The 21,352-nt window shown below is 39.6% G+C and overlaps 1 protein-coding gene across 1 annotated transcript; it reads left to right on the top strand.

Annotated features, from left to right (window-relative positions):
• Nucleotides 1–1,405: 1,405 nt before the first annotated feature.
• Nucleotides 1,406–21,250, top strand: USP14 (ubiquitin specific peptidase 14). Its single transcript, XM_032681313.1, has 16 exons — nucleotides 1,406–1,598; nucleotides 4,099–4,244; nucleotides 4,878–4,910; nucleotides 6,803–6,907; nucleotides 8,578–8,681; nucleotides 10,800–10,858; nucleotides 12,704–12,834; nucleotides 13,140–13,220; nucleotides 13,967–14,046; nucleotides 15,521–15,635; nucleotides 16,916–16,981; nucleotides 17,289–17,381; nucleotides 18,290–18,418; nucleotides 19,479–19,539; nucleotides 20,204–20,311; nucleotides 20,430–21,250. Exons 1-16 carry the CDS (start codon nucleotides 1,583–1,585, stop codon nucleotides 20,579–20,581), a joined length of 1,479 nt encoding a protein of 492 aa, XP_032537204.1. The 5' UTR covers nucleotides 1,406–1,582; the 3' UTR covers nucleotides 20,582–21,250.
• The last annotated feature ends 102 nt before the right edge of the window (nucleotides 21,251–21,352 follow it).

The following is a 21,352-nucleotide window of genomic DNA, read 5'->3' on the forward strand; positions in this document are numbered from 1 at the left end:
GTTTGGAATTGAAAATCACATTTGATGAACAGCACATTTATCAAGGAAAGATCCTTCTTTTTTTGGATATCACTTCTATGGAAAAAGCAGGACCAGAAGTGCACAGGCAGACAACCAAATGGTGATATAAGCTGTGTCCGAAGCTCTTAAGAGCTGCAGATGTAAGCAGCAGAGGACTGCCAGGTTCCAAGAGGTGGTATCTAGGAGGGGTCCAAGGAAGGGATGTTTCTTTCTGGCATGGTCTCCCTTTTTGTATGTTTAAGCACTGGTTTCTTTAACCACAGCCTAATACTGAGAGCTTTTGTAGAAGCAGTTGAGACTCGTGTGTCTCCATATCTACTGGTTTCAGTATCTTTAAAACTTGAAGGTTTTCGTCCTGAAGGCTCCTGGCCGTTGCCATCACACTCATGTTTCAATACTCCTTATCTATCACTGAGTCTCAAAATCATTGCTGGTAGATTAGTCACCCCCTCTCCCCTCAGTAAAGTTCTTCTGTTTACAGTTTTATCTCTTGCTCCATCTTCTCCTATAAACCAAACTATAAACAAAACAGCCCTTTTATTTTTTCTGCCTCCCTTCCCCTGCTTTGTGCAATCACAGCAGATTTGGGCAGACTCCCCAGGAGGGCCATAAGCCCACCTCAGCTCTCACAGAATCGGTGAGTTGGAAGGGACCACAGCAGGTCATCTGACCCAACCTCCCTGCTCAAGCTGGGTCATCCCAGAGCACATGGCACAGGATTGTGTCCAGACAGTTCTGGAATATCTCCAGGAAAGGAGACTCCACAACTTCTCTGGGCAATCTGTTCCTGTGCCTGGTCACCCGCACAGTAAAATTGTTCTTCTTTATATTCAGGTGGAACTTCCCGTGCATCAGTTTCTGTCCAGTGCCTCTTGTCCTATTGCTTGGTACCACCGAGCAGAGCCTGGCTGCATCCTCTTGACACCCTCCCTTCAGATATTTATAGACATTAAAGAGGTCCCCTCTCAGTCGTCTCTTTGTAAAGCCGAACAGGCCCAAGTCTCTCAGCCTTTCCTCGTGAGATACTCCAATCCCCCTGATCATGTCTGTTGCCCTCCTCTGGACCCGCTCCAGGGGCTCCACGTCTCTCTCGTACGAACTGGACACACTCTCCCTCCGGCCTTGCGCTCCCCACATCCATGTTCCCCGTCCACGGCACCAACACCGGGACCCGTTCCCGACCCCACGCAGACCCTGCAGCGGCGGCTCTGCCCAGGGCTCGCAGGTTTAACCGGACCCGGACCCCGACCCGGATCCGGACCCGGACCCGAACCCGGACCCACCCGGATCCGCCCGACCGCCGCCGCCCCCGCCCCGTGCGCGCTCCCGCTGCTGCGGGGGGCCCCGCCCGTTCCGGCGGTGCGCGCGCACCCGGCCCGCCCCGCTTCCGCCGAGCGGCCGCGCTTGCAGCGTCATCCCGGGGGCTGGTTTGAATGAGACCCCGAGCGGGGCCGGGACCCGCCGCCGACACCGCCCGCCCGCTGCCTCCCGCCCCGACAGCGCCGCTCCCCGCCGCGCTTCCCCTTTCCCTTCCCGCCCGCCCGGGACACGCCGCTCCGCCATGCCGCTCTTCTCAGGTGAGCGCGGCCCCGCCGCCCCGCGCACTCCCGGCGGGCCCTTCCCGGGCGGGAGCGGGCGGTGCCGCCCAGGGGCAGCGGGAGCGGGAGGCGCCGCACACGTGAGCGCCGATCCCGGCACACGGGCCGGCGGCGGGAGCGCCGTGGCAGGCGCGGCCCGGCCGAGGAGCAGGGCGGGAGGGAGGGAGTGCTGGCCTGGCCCTGTGGGTGGCTGGGAGGGAGGAAGGGAGGGCGGGTGTCTCACACGTCCCGCGGGTCTCGGCACTGCCCTGTCTCGGCTTGTTTGGGTTTTCTGCTAAAAGAGAAGTGGTGCTGCCCGTCAGGTGAGCCGGAGTTCTGCATCCGTGCCTCCTAATTTATTTAGGTGCGTCTACCTCTGCTCTTTTAAATCCATTATATTCCAGGTAAAACTGGAGGAATCACAAGCTCAGATAGGTTGGAAAAGACCTCTGAGATCATCGAGTCCAACCTATGATGGATCACCACCCTGTCAACTAGACCATGGTGCTAAGTGCCACATCCAGTCTTTCCTTAAACACCTCCAGGGATGGTGACTCCACCACCTCCCTGGGTAGTGCATTCTAGTGGGTAATCACCCCTTCTATGGAGAAATTCTTCCCAATGTCCAACCAAAACCTTAAGTGAAAACTTACTTAAATTGTACTGCATTCCTCTTACCCTCCTTGCAGGGAGGCAAAGTTTCTATGGAAGACTGCAAGAGCCAAACCTCCAGTGACACTTCCTTGCTTATATCTCACAGGTCTGGTCTGTTGGGGCGTTTCAGGTTTTTCAAGTTGTACGTGGCATCAGTACACAGTTTCTCCACTGTTTTAATTGTGATTGTCAAACTGGGATGCTTATGTCAGTATAACAGAACTTTTCCTGAACTCATCCACATTTTGTTGAGTCTCCCTCACTGGAGATATTCAAGAACTGTCTGGACATAATCCTGTGCCATGTGCTCTAGGACAACCCTGCTTAAGCAGGGAGATTGGACCAGATGACCCACTGTAGTTCCTTCTGACCTGAGCTATTCTGTGATTTGTGTGAGCTGTGTTTTCTGATCAGTAGGGAAAATACGTCCTTCCTTTTTCTTACTTTCCATTATTTTCAAATTAACGAGTTTCTCTTTTGTTTTGGATGAAGTCTTGGTTGCGTTCTCTCAAGAGAAGACACACTTTTCAGTTCCTCCTCTTGAGTGCTGAGTTGTCAAAACCAGTGACACTAAAGATTAATAATCGCTAACTCTTCTGCATATTTAGCAGTGGATGCATGACTGTTCAAAAATTCAAAACCCAAAAGTCTGTGCAGCTGACTTGTTCAGTGACTGAGTGGGTTGTCTTCCTGGAAAATGGGGAAAGCCGTGTGCTTGGTAGGTCTTAAATATGCGAAATAATAAATGTGTTTAAAAAACCCCAGAAGGGTGGGTAAATCAGAAGGTACTTTCTGCTAGAAATACTGAAAAGTCAGTCATTTGAGTTGCTTTGTAGACTAATTTAGTCTTAACTAATTTAGACTTAGTTGTGATTATTCTGTCATATTACCCATCACAAGCACTGCATACATCTGAAATCTGAACCTTTTTGGAAGGGTTTTTTTAAATTATGACTTCTAAGAGTTTTGCGTTTAAAAAATAAAGGCAGCGTTGCTGTAATATATTTAAGTAAAATGGAAACACAGGTAGAAGAATGTGGCTTTCTTAAGCTCTGATATTTCAGCCATTTACTGTGCATGCAGAATATTACTGCCTGCTGTATTTTACAGATTTTCAGCAAACCTTCAGCATGCTGAAGAAGCCTTGTGTACCTGTGATAGTGATAGGAAATGGTCAAAGGTGTTCATTAGAAACACATGGCTTATTCCAGGCACTTTTTTGTCTGCTCTCGGTCGCTACTAACTTCCCTAAAATGAAGCTAACATTCCATTGTGCCACTCTGCTTGATGTTTCTGCTTGTGGTCCCCTTTCCAGCATCAAGAATTATGCTTTCTGTAACCAAATTTCACTTCACTTCTTAATTCCCATCCTGCACCTTTCCTGGGATCAGTAGCCTTGCTTTTAAAGGACGTTGTATTGTTTTCTGCTGAAGGAGAAGGGAAATGCTATGGAAGACTGAACTGGAATTGCACCCCTGAACTTCCTTCAGAAAGTTCGTTTGTTTGCAATGAACAGTACCAAGAGAGTGGGAGAGTTGGTTCCAAACTGCTTTTGTGAAGACCTGCCTAAAGGATTTCTGATGCTCTTATACACATTCATTTCTTGCAAAGTTTCTCAGTATATATGTTGCTTACAATGGTTTTGTAGGATATATTTAGACTTGTTGGAAGTAGTATGTTCTGATGCCTGAGGTGCCATATAAAAAGGTGTCCTTTAGCTTGGTTATTAACAGGTTTTAAGACCTGAAAACTGAATGTTTTGAGACAGTATAAAGTCTTGGTGATCTTGGTAATTACATTCCTGTATATTAGGAAATAATCCAGTTTCAAAACATTTTGTTTGCAGTTAATGTGAAATGGGGAAAAGAGAAGTTTGATGGCGTGGAGCTGAACACTGACGAACCTCCAATGGTCTTCAAAGCCCAGCTATTTGCACTGACTGGAGTTCAGCCAGCTAGACAGAAGGTTATGGTTAAAGGAGGAACTCTGAAGGTAGAAATCCACGTTTTTTCTATTATTTCTAACTTTATTATGTGATAACACGAGCAATGACCATATTTTCAAGTGTTCTTCCAGAAGGTCTTTCGTTGTATCTGTTAAACTGATGGCACTTTTCTGAAATAATTGTGCATAATTTGTTGCCTACTGCTAGAAAATACTGGCAAAAGTTTGTAGCTAAATAGTTTTGAGATACACTGTTGTTTTAAAACACTTCTTTACTCTTTTATACCAAACACTGCTCTGCTTGGTGGCTTTCTTTTCCTGTTACTGTTTCAAGTTCAGAATCCAAATGCAACTTTTTTCTTTTTCGCTTGTTTAACAAAAGTTTCTCTAGCATTTCTTTGCTGGAGGCTTTCTGGTGTAATGAGATAAAGTCGACTTTGCTTCAAAAAGCTGTTTACATCTAAGCAGTGTTGAATAACAGATGAAGAACCTTATTGAAAAGATGACTTTGCTGCTTTTTATTTCAGTCAGACAAAACTTGATGATGTGTAAAGGGTTAATGTTGTGTAATCTTGGCTGAAACACAGTTGTATATTTAGAAATACATGATTAATATTAATGAAAATGCTTACTTGTCTTTTGCTGCAAGATAATTAACTTGTCCTTTATTTTATTTCACAGGATGATGACTGGGGGAACCTAAAAATAAAGAACGTAAGTTCTCAGCAGTAACTAAATTTTACTAGTTTGATTTTTATTTTGGCATTTAAAGAAAGACTTAAAAGTGCTTGCTGTTTCTCTTTGAATGGGTAGCGCTCTCTTAAAAATCACATCTTGATGAAAAATAATTTTACAGGTGTCATACCTAAGGATGCTTACAGAGGTCTCACCATGATTTGTAAAAAACCTTTCTTTGGCATCAGTGGGGAAATCGCACCATCTTCTTTGAAGCACTTGGGAGCATGTATTTCTTTCTTTCTTACAAGAAATGCTCTGAGTCTGAGCAGTGGTCCTTCTGTGTGGTCCCTCTGTGACCGTAAAAATAAGTGATGTTATGTAGAGAGAGCTTGTGAACCTGCGCACTGTCTGTGGATCGTTGTGCTCGTTCGTCCCCAGTGTGGACAACCTGTGTTGGGAGTGCTGAAGTTACAGGTCTTTCTATGTCCTTTTATACCACCCTCCTGAAATTTGTTCTCCTGTACTAAATAGCTGCTGTTTATAAACAAAGCCATTAGTAATCTTAATTCATACCTTTGGCTAGTTCAAAAAGCAAACAAAAATTGAATGTATTTTTGCTGCTTACCTGTATAATATTGCACTGAGGAATCCCACAAGTTTTTGTTTGGTTTGTTTTTTTTTTTTTTGGTCATTTTTGTTTCTGTACGTATCTCGTAACATCTTGGAACATCTGTTACAGGTTTTGCTCCAGTTCTTCACTGAGCAGATTGACTTAGGTAGCATTACTCTTACCCTTGTAACTAGTTCGCAGTCATCTGTTAGCAGCCTGTAGATGCAGCTATTGTAGCAAAGTCATTCACCAAAAAAACCCAGTAATATTCTTGTCCTTTTCTGCATACTGTTGTGCTAATAGCTGCCTTTATTAATTTTAATAATATTATATAAAAGTTCTAGGGATTTATTTGCACTGTCAAAGCAGTTTCTTTTCATTCTGTTGTTCATTCTCTTCCTTAACACTGTATTTTTTCAAGGCCCCAGATAGTAATTTTCTCCTCCTTTGATAGATCTTATTGTGTAGATGTACTCCTATTGAATGCTAGAAGACTCCTTTTCCTTATGCTAGTTCAGCAAGCATGGTAACTTGATTGCTGCTTTTTTTTCCCCCCCTTAAATGTTGGTCCTCATGCCTAAACTGATGGGGTAATTTAGGTTATTTTTTACTTTCCAATTAGTTTAATGACTTCAGAACTTGCCAGGCCAAAAGATGGCACCTCCCTTTCCTGCTTGCTTTTCAGGTGAAAAAAAAATATCTGAACTCAAAGCTGTGGTCCTCATTATTACCCACATCTGTCTGAAATGTCTCCTCAGATTCCAAGTTAAGGATGAAGGACCTTTTTGTTGTTGTTTAGAGAATTCTGAGTTTGAGAACTTGAGACAGTTGATTGAAGCTCAAGTGTTGCATCTTCTTTCAAATCAGAATTTGGTTGCTCAGTTACCCTTGGTAATTTGTAAGACTTAAAGGAAAGAGGAGTATTTGCACTCAGGTGTTGAAGGTGGTCCATCCCGAGTGGTCCATCAAGAAAGGAGCTTCTTTGAGCACTTCATGTTGGGGTGTTCCATGAATGTTAAGTTTAGTCCCAGTTGGCATCCCGCATTGTCAGCTGTTGGCAAGCTCACTAGATGTTTCAGTGGAAACATCTAGCATGGATAATGCCGTGGAAGTGTTCTCAATAAGTATTTTCTAGGTAAGAGGAAGTTAAGGTATACCCTTAAATCATGATAGTGCAGTGTTGGTTCTGTAAACCAAGAGAAAGGTTGTGTTTATTCTTGGGGAAATAGCTGAAATACGTTAAGAGCTTAATGATTTTTTTTTTTAACTGGAAATAACTGTCCTTAAATATTTATTGCTATTTTCACTGTGTTTCAAGGGGATGACCTTACTGATGATGGGTTCTGCAGACGCACTTCCAGAAGAGCCAATTGCTCGACCCGTCTTTGTAGAAGACATGACAGAGGAGCAGTTGGCTTCAGCTGTAAGCATATTTCAAACTTTGGTTTCTTGTAAACCTCAGAGTAATGGCAAGTTTTTAAATACTTGTAGTTGCTTAAAACCAGATTTTAAAACTGTAATGTGTGTTTACCATCTTCTCCAATAAACGCAAATTTACATTGATGACCCAACTTGAAGCAGTGAGGAGAAGTCTGGGATTTAATTTAAAAGTCATATAATTAGTGCTGTTTTTTCTTTGAGCAGGCAGCTTGGTAGATTTTCTAAAAATAGCATTGCTAATTTTTTTAAAGACAAAATTGTATTGCCCTTGCTGTATTAGTGTCCTGAACTTTGTCTGAACAAGGGCTCTTAGATGTGCAAAATTGTTTCCTGCCTCTTTCATAGCTGTGGGGGGAAACTAGAATTTGTCTGGGGTAGGGTATGTTTGGGGTTTTGTATGTCTGTGTTAGTAGTATTAAGTCAACTTTTCTTTGTGAAAAATGAAAGTAAGTTTGACATTAGTAGAACAGATTTTATGTCAGACTTTATTGGAATAAAGTCTGAAAGAGCATAATTAATCTATTATTTTTTAATGAAGCAAATTCGGAGTTGTTTTCATTTTTACTATATGAAAGACTTATTTTCTCATCAGTCATTTGAACTGGGAGCTCTTTGTCACACTTAACAGTTGCATGACTGTTGTCAACTGTGCCTGCAGAATGGGAATACTTTTATGCATGTCTGTATGAAAAAGGATCTGTAGTTTAGGATTGTGTTTGTGCTTCGGGATTTAGTGCTTTCCAGGCTGCCTGCAGGTGAAGGATATTTATGTATTTTTGAGATTAACCCCGTACACAGACTGAGATAACTGAGAGGCAAGCAAGGAGATGATTGTGTCAGATAACATTTTGAAAAAGTTGGTCACAATGCATTTCTCTGCTTGAAATTTTGTAATACCTCAGAATTCAATTGTCTGTACTGCATGTGTTCAATAATGGAATACACAGCTAAATGTGTATTCAAATATTTAATTGGTATTGGTATGCAGTACTACTTCAGTTTCATTAAACTATGTGATTTTCCCTGACAACTACCTAAGCATTCAGGATTAAAAAGAAAAAGAAATAAAAATGCTATTACATGGTAATTTATAGTTGTTTCTGAAACTGGTTAGTTTAATTATTAGTTGGCCTTCACATTTGTCAAATTCACAAGTTGTCTGAAAAGATCAGATTAATGATCTGTTGTAGACTTCTAAAGAGGAGTTTAAATAATGCTTTTGTTTCAGACTACAAACTCCATCACTTTCAGAGTTTTACTGAAAACTGATTTTAATTAAAACACCAGTGTTTTGTGCAAATGTATTCATGTGGAACTTTCCTGGAAATAGAACTTTAAGGTCAAAACTTCAGTGAGATTATAATTGAACTTTCTGAATGACTGCCTGCTTGAAGAATATGTTCATTAAAGTAAACATGCACAGGAAAGAAAACCAAAGCATTCCTGAATGTCCCCTAAAAACAGCGAATGGTGAAATGATTAATATAATCATAAAATGCATCTGGAAAACTTCATAAAGTTTGATGGAATATTCCACGTTTTATGCATCTCTGATAGCTCGTCTTCTTAGAAGTTGATCTAACATTACAGCATTTATAAAAAATGGTTGCACATCTCTCTGACCTTTAAGCACCCTTGTGAATTTTTTGGTAGATGGAATTGCCATGTGGATTGACAAACCTTGGCAACACTTGCTACATGAATGCTACGGTTCAGTGTATCCGTTCAGTGCCAGAAGTGAAAGAGGCCCTTAAAAGGTAGGATTCAGGACAAAAATACCATGACTAAAATGTATTGTTTAGCTTATGAAATAAGCTATTTTGTGGAACTGCTATCTTAATACTGGTAGAGATTATCATAGCAATCTGTTACTCTTTAAAACTATTCAAGGTTAACATAATGATTGAAAGTTTATCCTGTGGCTGGGTTAGTCTGTACTTTAATAAAGAACTTAGGGCTGTGTATTTCTTGGAACTGGCTTTTAGTAGAGAGAACATGTTTTGCCTAGCTGGAAAGTGCTTCCTATCAAGACTTGTTTAAAATGCTAAAACAAGCTACTGAACTCCTGACCCTGTGTTTTGGTTAGTTTTTATGGTCTTGTTCTGTATAGAAGAATCATATGGGAGTCCAGTTCCTTTGAGGAATATTTCCTTCAATGGCTTTATTGTACAACGTGTTTTCAGGTGTGAAATTCTGATGGTACTGACATATGCTACTTGGAGGTACAGCAGGAAGTTCTGAGATAGGACCATAGGTGTTATTGTGGTAGCAAACTGGAACATGCCAGAGTTGTGTGGATGTCTAGGAAACAGAAGACATACCTTTATGGAATTTCGTTTCATTTTCTAATTTGTTCTGATTGTAGGATAACTTTTCTGATTTTTGTTTGTTTGTTTTTGTTATTCTGGACTGAAATGTGAAAATGGCCAGTGTAGGTTTTGTTGGTTTTTTTTTTTTCCCTTGTAAGGGATCTGCAAGAAACTCAGAGGAAAAAAGAATAACTGGTAATGTGAGCCTGAATTTGTCCTCCTGATGAATTGTAATGAGAAAACAATCAGTATTTTAAAAAAGTGAGAATTAGGTAGAGCATTACCATCTTAGGGTTAACTTAATTCCTTTAAAACACACTTCTTTCTTGATTCCATGGTACCCAGCTGGATATTCTGGATTACTGTAGACACTGGTTATTTAAGTAGTTATAAATTTTTCTTCATTCTGTTAGCAGGTGAACCTTAATTATTTAGCACTGAGGACTATTTGTGAATCACAGAAGCTTAAAGGTTTTTATTGTTTATCAGTGTTGCCATTTTAGGAAAGTCCGTTTATTTCCATGTGAAGGACTCTTGAGTTGCTGCATTGAATCAATATTTGACAGATTTAACGTTCCAAATGGCAAAATGTAGCCTGTGAAACTGGCAGAGTGCAGTACAAAATATGGCTGTATTGTCTGTGGGAAGTTAGGTTCATACTCAGATTCAAGCTCTGGTTTTGCCTGGAGATTTAGGCCTTATTTGGTGTTCTCTGCTTGATGACAGCATGGAAAGCTGTAGGGTATATGGCAGTAGGAGAGGGGTGAAAGTGCTCACATGGGAAAGCTTAATGTTACAGCTTTGTTTCTCAACACCTGCTCCAGTGGTCTCCATGTTTTGTAGCATGTCAGGGAAAGTTTCCTGCTCATCATCTACGAATTGTCAGAATTTTAAAAGTGCAGTCTGAGATTGGAGAATGTGTGAGACCCTCCTTTCGCTTAACAGCTTATATGCTTTGAGGAGTCCATCTGTTCCTCATCCAGCTGCTAAATTAAGAATTCTTTCAAAGAAGAGTGGTAAGTCCTAGTAATGTGGGTGGACTCCCATACCTCTTCAATGTAGGAAATATCTCCCCAAGGAAATGTTGCACCTCTCAGTGTTTTGCTTCTGCTGTGCAGGGAGGAAGCAAGCCTGCCTTCCATTTCTGTGCATTGTATCTGCCATCTATCCTCAAAAGTGGCTTTTTTCCATGTATCTGAAGGATACATGTTTCAGAAATAGGGTAGCTTTTATTTAGACTTTTTATTTTTAAAGAAACTGAGAAATCAAGTTTTTGAGGCAAATGGATTAGGGAAGTAGCAGTGATGTATCCAGACTTCTTGGTCTGCCTTTATTTATTGTCTGAAGGATGCCAGTTTTCCTCTGCTTCCATGCAGTGCTTGCAAAATATCTGAGACTTTGAGGTGAATGTGAGTAAATCTTACCTTCAGTTACTTCTGGTTTGGTGATAGATTTCCTTTGATATATTTAAATAAATCTAGCAGCTGCCTGCTTCGTGATCTAAAAACCCAACTGCTCCTCTTAATTGTGTTTAATTGCATGTAAATTATTTTTCTTCTCCTTTAGGTATGGTGGTGCCTTAAGAGCTTCAGGAGAAATGGCCTCTGCTCAATACATTACTGCAGGTTAGTGTTTAGAGTAGAAAACAGGGTTTTAAACTAGTGTATGATTTCCTGCTAACTGCAGATGAAATTTGCACTTGGAACCCTGTGTATTCTTTGGTACATATGCCTTGGGAATTAAAGATCTGCTAGCACTGGAGGATTCCTTTTGCCTTTAAGGGGTATTCTGCCTCTGCCTGCAAAGCGTGTATCTCTGTATATTGCCCAGCTGCACTCTGGGGAAAAGATTCAAGTGTGGTCTAGGCTTAGATAGAAATAATTTGTATCTTGTAACTGTTTCACATGTAGGCATAGAGTAATTGGAACTTCCTAAAGCAGTCTCCATCCATCCATTGGTTGATTTGATCATTTTGCTAGAAATATTTTAGTGTGCTGTTCTTTGTTCCGCTTAATGGTAGGCTAACGCCATACTCCTGGAACGTGTATTTCATTGGTAGTTTTTAATATGATTTATTGGCTGAGCATTATTGTTAGGGTAGTAGCTGATGCTTTATCAGTGGTCTTAGCCTTTACCCCAAAGATCCAGCTTTCATAACTGAAATGGAAAGTAGTGTCTTCAAAATGAGAATTATTCTTTGTTTTGGTGATCTGGGTGCTCACAACATGGGAGCTCACGATGGCCCTGTATCTCAAGTTCTAACTAGAATTCTAGTTAGACCCCTTACACTTGAACAAGGGTACTACTTGTCCGCTTTTTCTTTTTTTACTCTATTTCATTGCCCCACTAAGATGCTGGGCCAGGACACTGGGATTTCTACCAGTCCATTTAAGGAAAAACAAAACAATATAAGGAAGGAAAGGTCCAGTTTGTGGGTATGCCTGCTGATCGAATTTTGGGGTGGTAAGTTCAATGGTTACTCTATACAGCCGTGCCTGCCCCTCCCCTTTTAACTGCCTTTACTTCGTGTCCCTTGTTTTCTTTTTAAGGTGACAACTCTGCTTCTTAGTTGTTTTTTTTTTTAATAGTTTAAGTAATTTGTAGTTAATTCTTGGGTGCTGAGCTGTTCAGGAACTCCTGCATGACACTTGTGGCATTTTTTTTTTAATTGCTGTGTCATATCAGTTACACCTTTTATCAAGGTCAGTGAAGATACTTCTGAAAGAGAGGAAGCAACTGACCTTGGTTCCTTGTAATCTTGCCTTTGTTCACTTACTTAGTGACCATGCAGACTGTTGCCTACCTCACAGGGTTGTTGTGAGGATTAACAGGTCTCTGAAGTGACCTGTGGATTTAAAATGCTGTAGCCTGGGTAGATAAGATATAGGTGGTAGGGTGTGGAGCAAAAAAGAAAGCCATGTGTGTTGTCATGCAGTCAGTATCATTTGTTGGTTTGCATATAGTTATAAGCTGTCTGCACATATGCATACACATACTTGTTTTCCTGAGTCTTTAGCATGAGTATTTCCTAGATATTTTAGTTGGGAAAAATGAAAGGTTTTTTCCCAGTAGTTGGTGGAACTTAAGTTACTCTAGAGGATTGTGAATGCCTTCTGGTTTCTCTAGGTGTAGTCCTCTTGTTCCTCAAATGTGTTTCAAATGAAATCTTAATTGCTCAAAAAATTTATTTTATTTTATATTTTGTTAGCAGCCAGGAAAGACAAGACATTATGTGCTGAACTCTCAGAATTGTCATCTTTATGGTTGCAAAGTCATGCTCACAAATGAGATCTTAGGTGCAGCTGTTATGCCACCTGGAAAACTTGATTCTACTTTGGAAAGATCAAATTGGACGCTGTTAAATGATTTGTCTTTGAATGTTGTTGCTGGTTTACTATTCTTTTTACACTTCCTACCATGTTTGAATTGTTTTTGCACTTCTCAAAGCATTCACTTACTTTTTCTTTAAGCTCTTAGAGACTTGTTTGATTCCATGGATAAAACTTCCTCCAGTATTCCACCTATCATTCTCCTGCAGTTTTTACATATGGCCTTCCCACAGTTTGCAGAGAAAGGGGATCAAGGCCAGTACCTTCAACAGGTAAAGACCGATTATTAGCTTATTGTTTCAAAATTTTATAGTATATTGGAAGTTGGGAACAAGAACATTTTAAAACTTCCCTTCTCTTGTGAAAATAATTTATCCCGGTAAAGTGTCTTTTTGTAGCATGGAAAAGTTGAACATAGTATCAATTGCTAGCTCTGAAAATGCATTGTGGAAATAGGGAGAAATTCTTACTTAAGGAATCCTTACAATTTTTTTTTTAATAGAATAAAGGTTGATGGGTTTAATATTACTGAATCATAATGCTACTAGTCAGATGTAATGTTGTATTCTCTTCCTAGGATGCCAATGAGTGCTGGGTGCAGATGATGAGGGTGCTACAGCAGAAGCTGGAAGGCATAGAAAGTGATACAGTTATGGAGGTAATTGTAGTCTTACTCTAACCAGCTAGATTTTTAATATTTCACATGTTTTTTTCCCATGTATTATCTGTTGGTGAATTCTTTAACATGTAGTCCAATCAGTGAAATTGCTTTCTGATGTGTTTGGTCAGCATAGTGTCACATCATGTCAGCCATGCTGTGGAGTTTACTAAAGGGATGCCTCCACTCTGGGCTTTGTAAGGCATGTGTTGGACCAAGCTGGTGGTGACATACTCACATGCATGGCAGCTGGCCCTGATAACCTGTGAATTCAGTGCATAAGAACTTTTTATTTCTGAAAAAAGTGTGCTACAGTTTTAACTTAAACTATTTTAAGCAGACAACTAACCAAATCAACCTCATAAAAAAAATTGCCTAAAGTTTTCTCCCCAAGATTTTACCAGACCAGCTCTCTTCTTTCTCTGTAAACTGTTGGCAACAGCAAAAATCTGATAGACTACCCTGAAATTTAAGATAGATTTAAATGGGGGAGGGAGGTGTGAGTTTTTGATTGAAACTTTGCTTGCTAATGTGCTTTGATGTGGTTTTAGTAGCATGCGATAAGCACATTGGTTTTGAAACCTTTATGCTGTGTAAAAAGATTGACTGACTAGGAAAAAATGCACCTGTAGAAAGACTAAGGAATAGGTTTTAAAGAATTGAAATAAATGAGGTTATTTTGTCTGTAGAGAAGACGGTATTTACCTGCTATTTCAAGTTATATCATAAGAGAATTTGTTTTACAGACAGACTCTGGAGCTACAGCAGCGTCTTCTAAAAAGAAGAGTTTAATTGATCAATTCTTCAGCATTGAATTTGAAACAGCGTATCCTAAAGATTAAGGCAAGACACAATGAGCAGCAATTTCACACTTTATCAGTTGAGTTCAGGGATGAAAAGCATTGTTCAGAATAGTATAGAAAATTAAGGTGTGTGTTGTGGAAGAGGGGGAGTGATGTCGTGCAGGAGTACACGGAAGTTGAAGTTAAGATTGGATGTAGTTTGATAGAGAGGATGATGGGGGGAGGAAGAATGGTAATGGAAATTTACAGAAAAAAACTCATTGACTTTAAATAGCAGATTTCTTCCCCACAGAAGATTGGCACTCGTCATATTGGAGGATGCTGACATGTTTTATCCAAATGATAGTAGTTATTGTCCTAAATAGCCCTTTTTTGGCTTGTAGGGGTGTGTTGCTGCTATACTTGTCGTACTAAACATGCACAGAAGGTAGTGTGATTGATTTCTTAAGAAATAAATTAGGTGTCCACTCTTAGATGAGTAAGAAACAAATGCAGCTGACAACTTTGTAGTAGCTTCTTTACAGCAAGAACAAAAAGTATATGACCACATGGGGCACACATCTCACGGCAAGTATTATCCTTTTCCCACTTCTCCACCCCAAAATCCTGGCTGTCCTGAAACCAAGCACCACTTTAGAAAGAATTACTCTGTGCATTTCACTTGTCTGAAATAAGGAAGCATCCCCTTAGGTGCTGTAGCTCATAGCTTGGTAGTAATGAAGAATAAAGGCCTTTTTTAAGGTAAGAGTCACACATCTCTCTCCCTGTATCGTGATGTTTGTTATCCTTGAAGTAGCTGGAGTTGCAGAATATGTAGCTAAGAGTAATGATGCCTAAGCAGTAGCAAGAAGAAGAGGCTTGTTTGAAAAGGGGTGTTGCAAACCTTCAAAATGTGATTGTGGCAACGTTTGTAGAATAGGTGCAGTCAGAAAAATAGCTAGTTGGAAAGAGGTGGATGAGAGAAAAGGATAGGGGTAGAAGTATGAAAAGAGAGGACAGACAGAACACTTAGAAGAATGCGTAGAAAACAATGAAAGAATGGACTTTATTTCAGTGAAGAGGACAGATATAAAGCAGGGAAAGGAGGCTGTGCATGTTGAAAGAAAGGAGAAGTCTGGCCAGGAGCAGGAAGAGGAGAATTTTATTAATTATGAACAGCAATGGAGTATAATGTTGCTCTGACTTGGTGTTGGCAGCCAGTTGGTATGTTTTGTGTTGTGGGGGTTGGGTGGTGGGGTGGAGAAGAAAGAGCAAAGCAGGCCTCAGCTTAAGTGGTGATCAAAGACTTATTTTACTTTTTTTGGTATGCTGTCTGCCTCAGATGCCCCTTGTCATTAGCCACGAAGGAACAGATTGGTTAGAAGGAACGGCTCTTTCAAATCTTTTTTACATTAGTATCGATGCACAAGTACAGAATTCCCTTAAATTACTGCACTGTTTTCACCAGACTAGTAGTTCAGCTCTTGGTGCATGATGGTTTTCCTTAATTTTGTGAAGCATGAAATGTACAGAAGCCGAAGAAGAGGAAGTAACTAAAGGAAAGGAGAATCTGCTTCAGCTTAGCTGTTTTATCAATCAAGAAGTGAAATATTTGTTTACAGGACTAAAATTGGTAAGCCATTGCAACTTTTATTTAATTGAAATTCTAGATGACCTCTGTTTTTAATCTGTGACTTGGAATTGGCATCTGCTCTCCAAGCTTTACAAAGTTTCAAGAATCTTTTTGGTGTTCAGTGGGAAGCTGGCTGGGAAATGAATTGCATGTTAAATGTCAAGTAGACTTCAACAGAGCATTCCCTTGACCCTGACATGGTCTTCTCCATACAGGTAACCAAGTGCAGGACAGTTTGCTACTTCTTTGTTCAGCTGGCTTTCACTCTAGACTGAACAGTATCATGATTTAAGTGTGCAGTAGTTGCTTCCCAAAAAATCCAAAAGTCAGCTTTAAAGTAGTGCGGCACTTTAGTTGCTCAGATAAAAAAAAACCAGATGATGGAACAATTAAACTTAAATTTGATTTTGAAGGAGGTGTTGTTTTCCGTGAGAAAGCATCATCTTTAAACTTTATTTAAGTAGAACTTCTTAAAGTAAAGTAGTCTGTGCTTTACATGTAACTGTGTATATGTATATTTTGAAATTCTATGGGCTTTCCAAACATGGAGAGTGTGAAGTAGCAAGGAGAGGAGTACTTGTATAAGGTCAGGACAGTGATCTGGTTTGTACTCGACTAAAACCAAGTTGCATGGTTCTCAGAAAATCTTTGTATCTGCTTTTTCTTTTTCTTTTTTTTGACAGAATTTAGAAGAAAAAGTAAGATAAAAATAGCTAATGCTCACAAATTAAAAAGATTATGAAAAAAGAAAGTTCACTTTTAGGCCAAAAAATCTAGAATTCTTATGCTGGATTGCCTGTAGCAAGAGAGTTGCAACACTAAGAACCAGGCTGGTCTTTCCCTGATTTTTATAAGGAGACACCAGCTGTCTCCTTATATCCAGCTCTGTCTGTTTGAGACAGAGCTGAGAAATGTGCAAATATTCTCATCACAAGAAACTTCAGATTTTCTTTAGTTGTTACAACCATGCCACAATACATTTGTAACCAAATCCAGATACAGTTCATAACCAAATCCTATTGTTCTATTCCTGTAGAGTAAAATTTTCAGCAGAGAGAAATTTAGTGTTGTCAGGGCTCAGGAATGAGCCTGGAGCTGAAGAAATGAATGGAGATGGTCTTTCGGCCAAGGAATTTCAAAATCCTGTGTTTCATAATAGCTGATAGCAACACAAGAGACTGGCAGAACAAGATTTAGTTTATGGTTTGTTTACCCCTATTGTGCTTTTCTTTGAGCTGTGTTTTATGATGAACATGTATTACTTGTTTTTCTTTAAACAGCGTCTTCAGGAGGAAATCACCAAACTCTCTCCAACGCTGCAGAGAAATGCACTCTATATCAAATCTGTGAGTGGTACTTCTGTTTCTCTCTGTAATTCCTTTAAATTTTGTCAATTTTCTGTCCCAAAACACAAAGTCATTGCTGCAACAACATGTGATTTATGTTTATAAAGCATCTGAATATCCACTACCAAGAAACTTAAAACCAGTTGAAAATTATTTCTTTGAGTACAGTTCTATACAGAGCTTCAGAACAGGAGACCTTGTTGTATTCCTATGGGTTTGTGTACAAATATGTTCCCATAATAGGCTGTAGTGCTTAAGATCTGTGAATACCAAAAGTAATAGCTTTTTCTAATTTGTTTTTCTGTAGTCCAAAATTAGTCGCTTGCCAGCGTACCTGACTATTCAGATGGTCAGATTTTTTTACAAAGAAAAAGAATCTGTGAATGCCAAAGTTCTTAAGGTAAGTTTTTTACGTATTGAAGTTAAAATCTTCTTTGTACTTTTCTGTGAGTTTTTTTATTGTAAGTAGGCGACTAGTACTTTAAGAGTATTTACTAAATGGTTTGCTTTTAAATTGCATTTAAAAATATTAACAAAGTAGCTTTGTCCCAGTTGTGATGGTGTGTGGCAAACTACACTATCAGACTGAGGGAGGAGGTGAGATGCAGGAGTGAATTTGCCCCAGTGCTGTTAGGATGTCTTTTGGTGTCTTTTCACCAGTGGTTCAGAGGAGAATGTTTAATTAAGGAGAGGGCCATGCCTTCAGTTGTTGAGAGTAAGTTGATGAGAAATGTTTATGCTGTCAAACACTTCCTGTCTTAGTTACTTTAATTGTTTGACTTTCTGATGGACAAATACAGGAACCAGCTGCAAACAGGCAAATGTTCCAGTTTTGTTTTCTGTTGGCCTTGGCTGAGAGACCTCGTAGGCTGCCCGGGGAGCATCATGATAGATGCTCCTTTCTTACAAGAGGAGGAAAGGAAATAAAGATTGAATTTTAGAGGATTGTTTGGATAGCAAATACTGACACTTTTTGCAAGTGTACAGTCATTCTACATGCCTTTTTTTTTTCTTTACCCTCCATAAGTATTTCTGTAGTGTAAAAGTAGGACAGTTAACAGTAAAGAATCTGATTTATTAAGTATTAATGTATACTGAATGTAGTAATTTATGGTGGTTTGTTTGTACTGAATTAGACATTCTGCTGTGGTGGCACTGTAACCCTTTAGGTAAGTACTGTAGAGCAGGTTGCCATAAATGTGAAGAGAGCTGCATTTAATTTGACTTATTGTGGTCTTTCCATGGGAGAATGCTTTAATGTGGAGTACCAAATTATGCTAATAAGTCTTTATGCTCTTTACTTCCTAGGATGTTAAATTTCCTCTTATGTTGGATGTGTATGAGCTGTGTACGCCAGACCTTCAGGAAAAAATGGTTTCTTATCGATCAAAATTCAAAGATCTAGAAGACAAAAAAGTAAATCAACAGCCAAAGAATGTAAGTCTCCTGACATTGTAATTAAATCATACATCTGAAATTGGGGTACTAATAAGGACTAGAGAAAACTTGACATCCTTAAAGATATTATTTTCTTATGTATTATGTTTGTATTGAGCTTTAGATCTCTTTATCATGGATCTTCATGAAAATACAAGATCTGCTTTGGTATAATTGCTTGATGAGAAATGTTAAATGCTGTAGACAGACAGCATGTATTTAATGTATTAAAATGTAGTGCTTCTGCTTACCAGGGCTCTGCCTAAAGGTTTTCTGTGAATTACAAAAAATTATTCTCTTCAACTTTTACTGCTTGCTGGCTGGTCACTTTTGAAGTGCCGTGTAGGAAGCTGTCCCCTGCTCACCAGCTGGAAAGGGTTGTACAAGTGACTGCTACGTGTCTGACTGATAAAATTTAGAGCATACATACCATTGAGCTTAAAATTAGTACTCTGAAAACTTGGTAAATGGTTTCATGTCCTATCCTATGTGCGTGTTCTAAAACCGACTTCTCTGTCTTGAATGAAAAAAAAAATAAATGAATGAGCTAAAAGTGTAGTGCTTTAACCATTTTTTTAAAGTTTGCTAGTCTTTTCCTGGCTTAACTCCTGGCAAATTCATTTAAACATTTGGGTAAGACTTGCATCTCCTCTTGCACAGATGGGAGCAAGGAAAAAGTGTTTTTTCAAACAAAATGTATTGGCACTTAGAGTCTGTCTCTGGTATTTTTGTATTGGCACTTCTGCTGCCAGCAGGCCCCTAACAAGGAATCAGTCTTCAGCTGCAGAATTGTTTCATAAACAAACCCATAAATCTGGTGGCTGAACAGTGTAGGCAATACATGCTAAAAGGGTTATATATTTGCTTTAAAACTGGTCTTGCTTAGATAAGACTTTTTTATGTCCACCTAAAAAATACAGTAATGGCACTTGTTTCAAGTTGAACAAAAAATGTTTAGACTTAGAAATGTTTAAATCAATGGAGAGTTGGAATTTGATACAATTGTGCTAAAGCTTTTATTAAAGCATTCCACATTAATTCAGCATATTCTGTTTTTTAGTCTAGTAAAAGTGATGGTGCACAGAAAGAAGTTAAATATGAACCATTTTCTTTTCCTGATGGTGAGTACAGGGAAGCAAATCTACTTTAAAGTAACTTTCTGTTCACTTGTGTTTGAGTGTGTAGGAGTATTTTGGGAACCCTGGCTCCTTTTAATGCCTTTGAAAATTATTCTTCAGAAACTGACAGAAATTTAAAGAATGGAAAGATTAGGTGAGCCAGAATGGTGAGATAGTCAGAGGCATAATTGCCATCCATCTGACAGGCTGCTGATAATAGAAGACATGCACATCAAAAGACATTTGCATGTAATGTGCAGTTGTTTTGCTCTCTGCCTTGTCAGTGGGTGGTAGAAAGCTGAAATCAAAACAAAAACTTAAACTGGACTTGTAGAAGTGTTGTGGTTGTGCTGGTGCTGCCTCAGTTTTGGGGGGCTTGGAGATTGAAGGCCCGAAATATTCACCCTTTGCATTACATCGGTCATGTTTATGGATATATGTTTATTTCATGAGAACACACAACATCCTGGGTTTCCTGAGAGACTCTCCTGGCTGAGAGCTGCTGCTTTTAGTTCACAGGGGTTTTGTACTGTCCTGTACATGGGGTTTTACTCAGCTACAGTGCTGCAGCATGGTTAATGTGTCTTGGGTCTGCAAGCTGCTCAAAATACTGCAGCTGTTCAACTAGGACTCAACATAACTTTTTTTTCTCCCCCTCTTCCCTCAGATATTGGTTCTAACAATTGCGGCTATTATGACCTGCAGGCAGTGCTAACACATCAAGGCAGATCAAGTTCCTCTGGGCATTATGTGTCTTGGGTTAAAAGGAAACAAGGTAAAAAAAATTAACAAATTGCAGCACTGTTAACCACCCTTCACAGCTCCTTTCATTGAAGAGGCTGTTAAGCAAGCTTAGATTTTATGTATAGATAATCCTCTTGTTTTTCTTGCAGATGAATGGATTAAATTTGATGATGACAAAGTCAGCATTGTTACACCTGAAGATATTTTGAGGTTATCTGGGGGTGGAGACTGGCATATAGCTTATGTTCTACTCTACGGGCCTCGCAGAATTGAAGTGGTTGAAGATGAAGCTGAACAGTAGTCTTCCGTTTTAGTCATTCTGCCTAGGTGTGAAATAAATGTTGATTACTGATCACTTCTTTAACCCCAGAGCTTTAGCAAGTGGATACATAATTTGTTCAAACCTTTTCATGTGAAGAGGGATATTGTTTTAAAACTGATCCATGTACCAATTAGTCACTACTGGACTGGACTGCCAATTGTGGTGGTGACAATACTTAAAATAGCTTTAATGTCTTGCAGAAGATAATTTTTTTTTTTTTAAATGAGCCTCTCCTCCTTCTTCTCTAATGTCATCAAGTATTTATTACACACCTACTCTCACATTTGTTACTCTTGCATGGTTTATACCACAATTCAGTAGCTGTCCATCCTTTGCCTTACCTGGCAGTTTTGTTAGGAAGGCAGAAGAGGAACCGTTGCCTTGTTGTGTAACTCAGTGCTGCTGCCCGTAGCCAACAGCTGTGGCTACAATCAAGTATTTGTCCAGCCTGACCTGCTGATTCAGTCTGTTCTGTTGCTGGCATCTCATGATTTCAAAATAAATTGTGATCAGCAATGTGTCTGCATTAAAAACAGTTCCTGTCCTGGTAGTGTAGACAGTAGTATGTGTTTGTTTTCACTTCCTGGGCCACCACTGATGAATGTCTCAAAGCAGTCAAGGAATAAAGCCACTTTTTTTTAAGCTGTAGGGGTGCTTCTCCTGTCCTGTTACTCTTTACTCAGTAGCTAAGTCGAGTGTGGTGGCTGCAAAACTGGACTTTGCTTACTTACAAGAACTTCTTTAGTAACT

Source organism: Chiroxiphia lanceolata, chromosome 1 (assembly GCF_009829145.1).
Source record: "Chiroxiphia lanceolata isolate bChiLan1 chromosome 1, bChiLan1.pri, whole genome shotgun sequence".
Lineage (NCBI taxonomy): Eukaryota > Metazoa > Chordata > Aves > Passeriformes > Pipridae > Chiroxiphia > Chiroxiphia lanceolata.

Bases quoted from the DNA above. Each gene is read 5' to 3' on its own strand.
- USP14 (XM_032681313.1), top strand. The intron at 4,245-4,877 runs GTAGAAATCCAC...TTTATTTCACAG, and splicing joins TTAAAGGAGGAACTCTGAAG to GATGATGACTGGGGGAACCT. The intron at 8,682-10,799 runs GTAGGATTCAGG...CTTCTCCTTTAG, and splicing joins GTGAAAGAGGCCCTTAAAAG to GTATGGTGGTGCCTTAAGAG.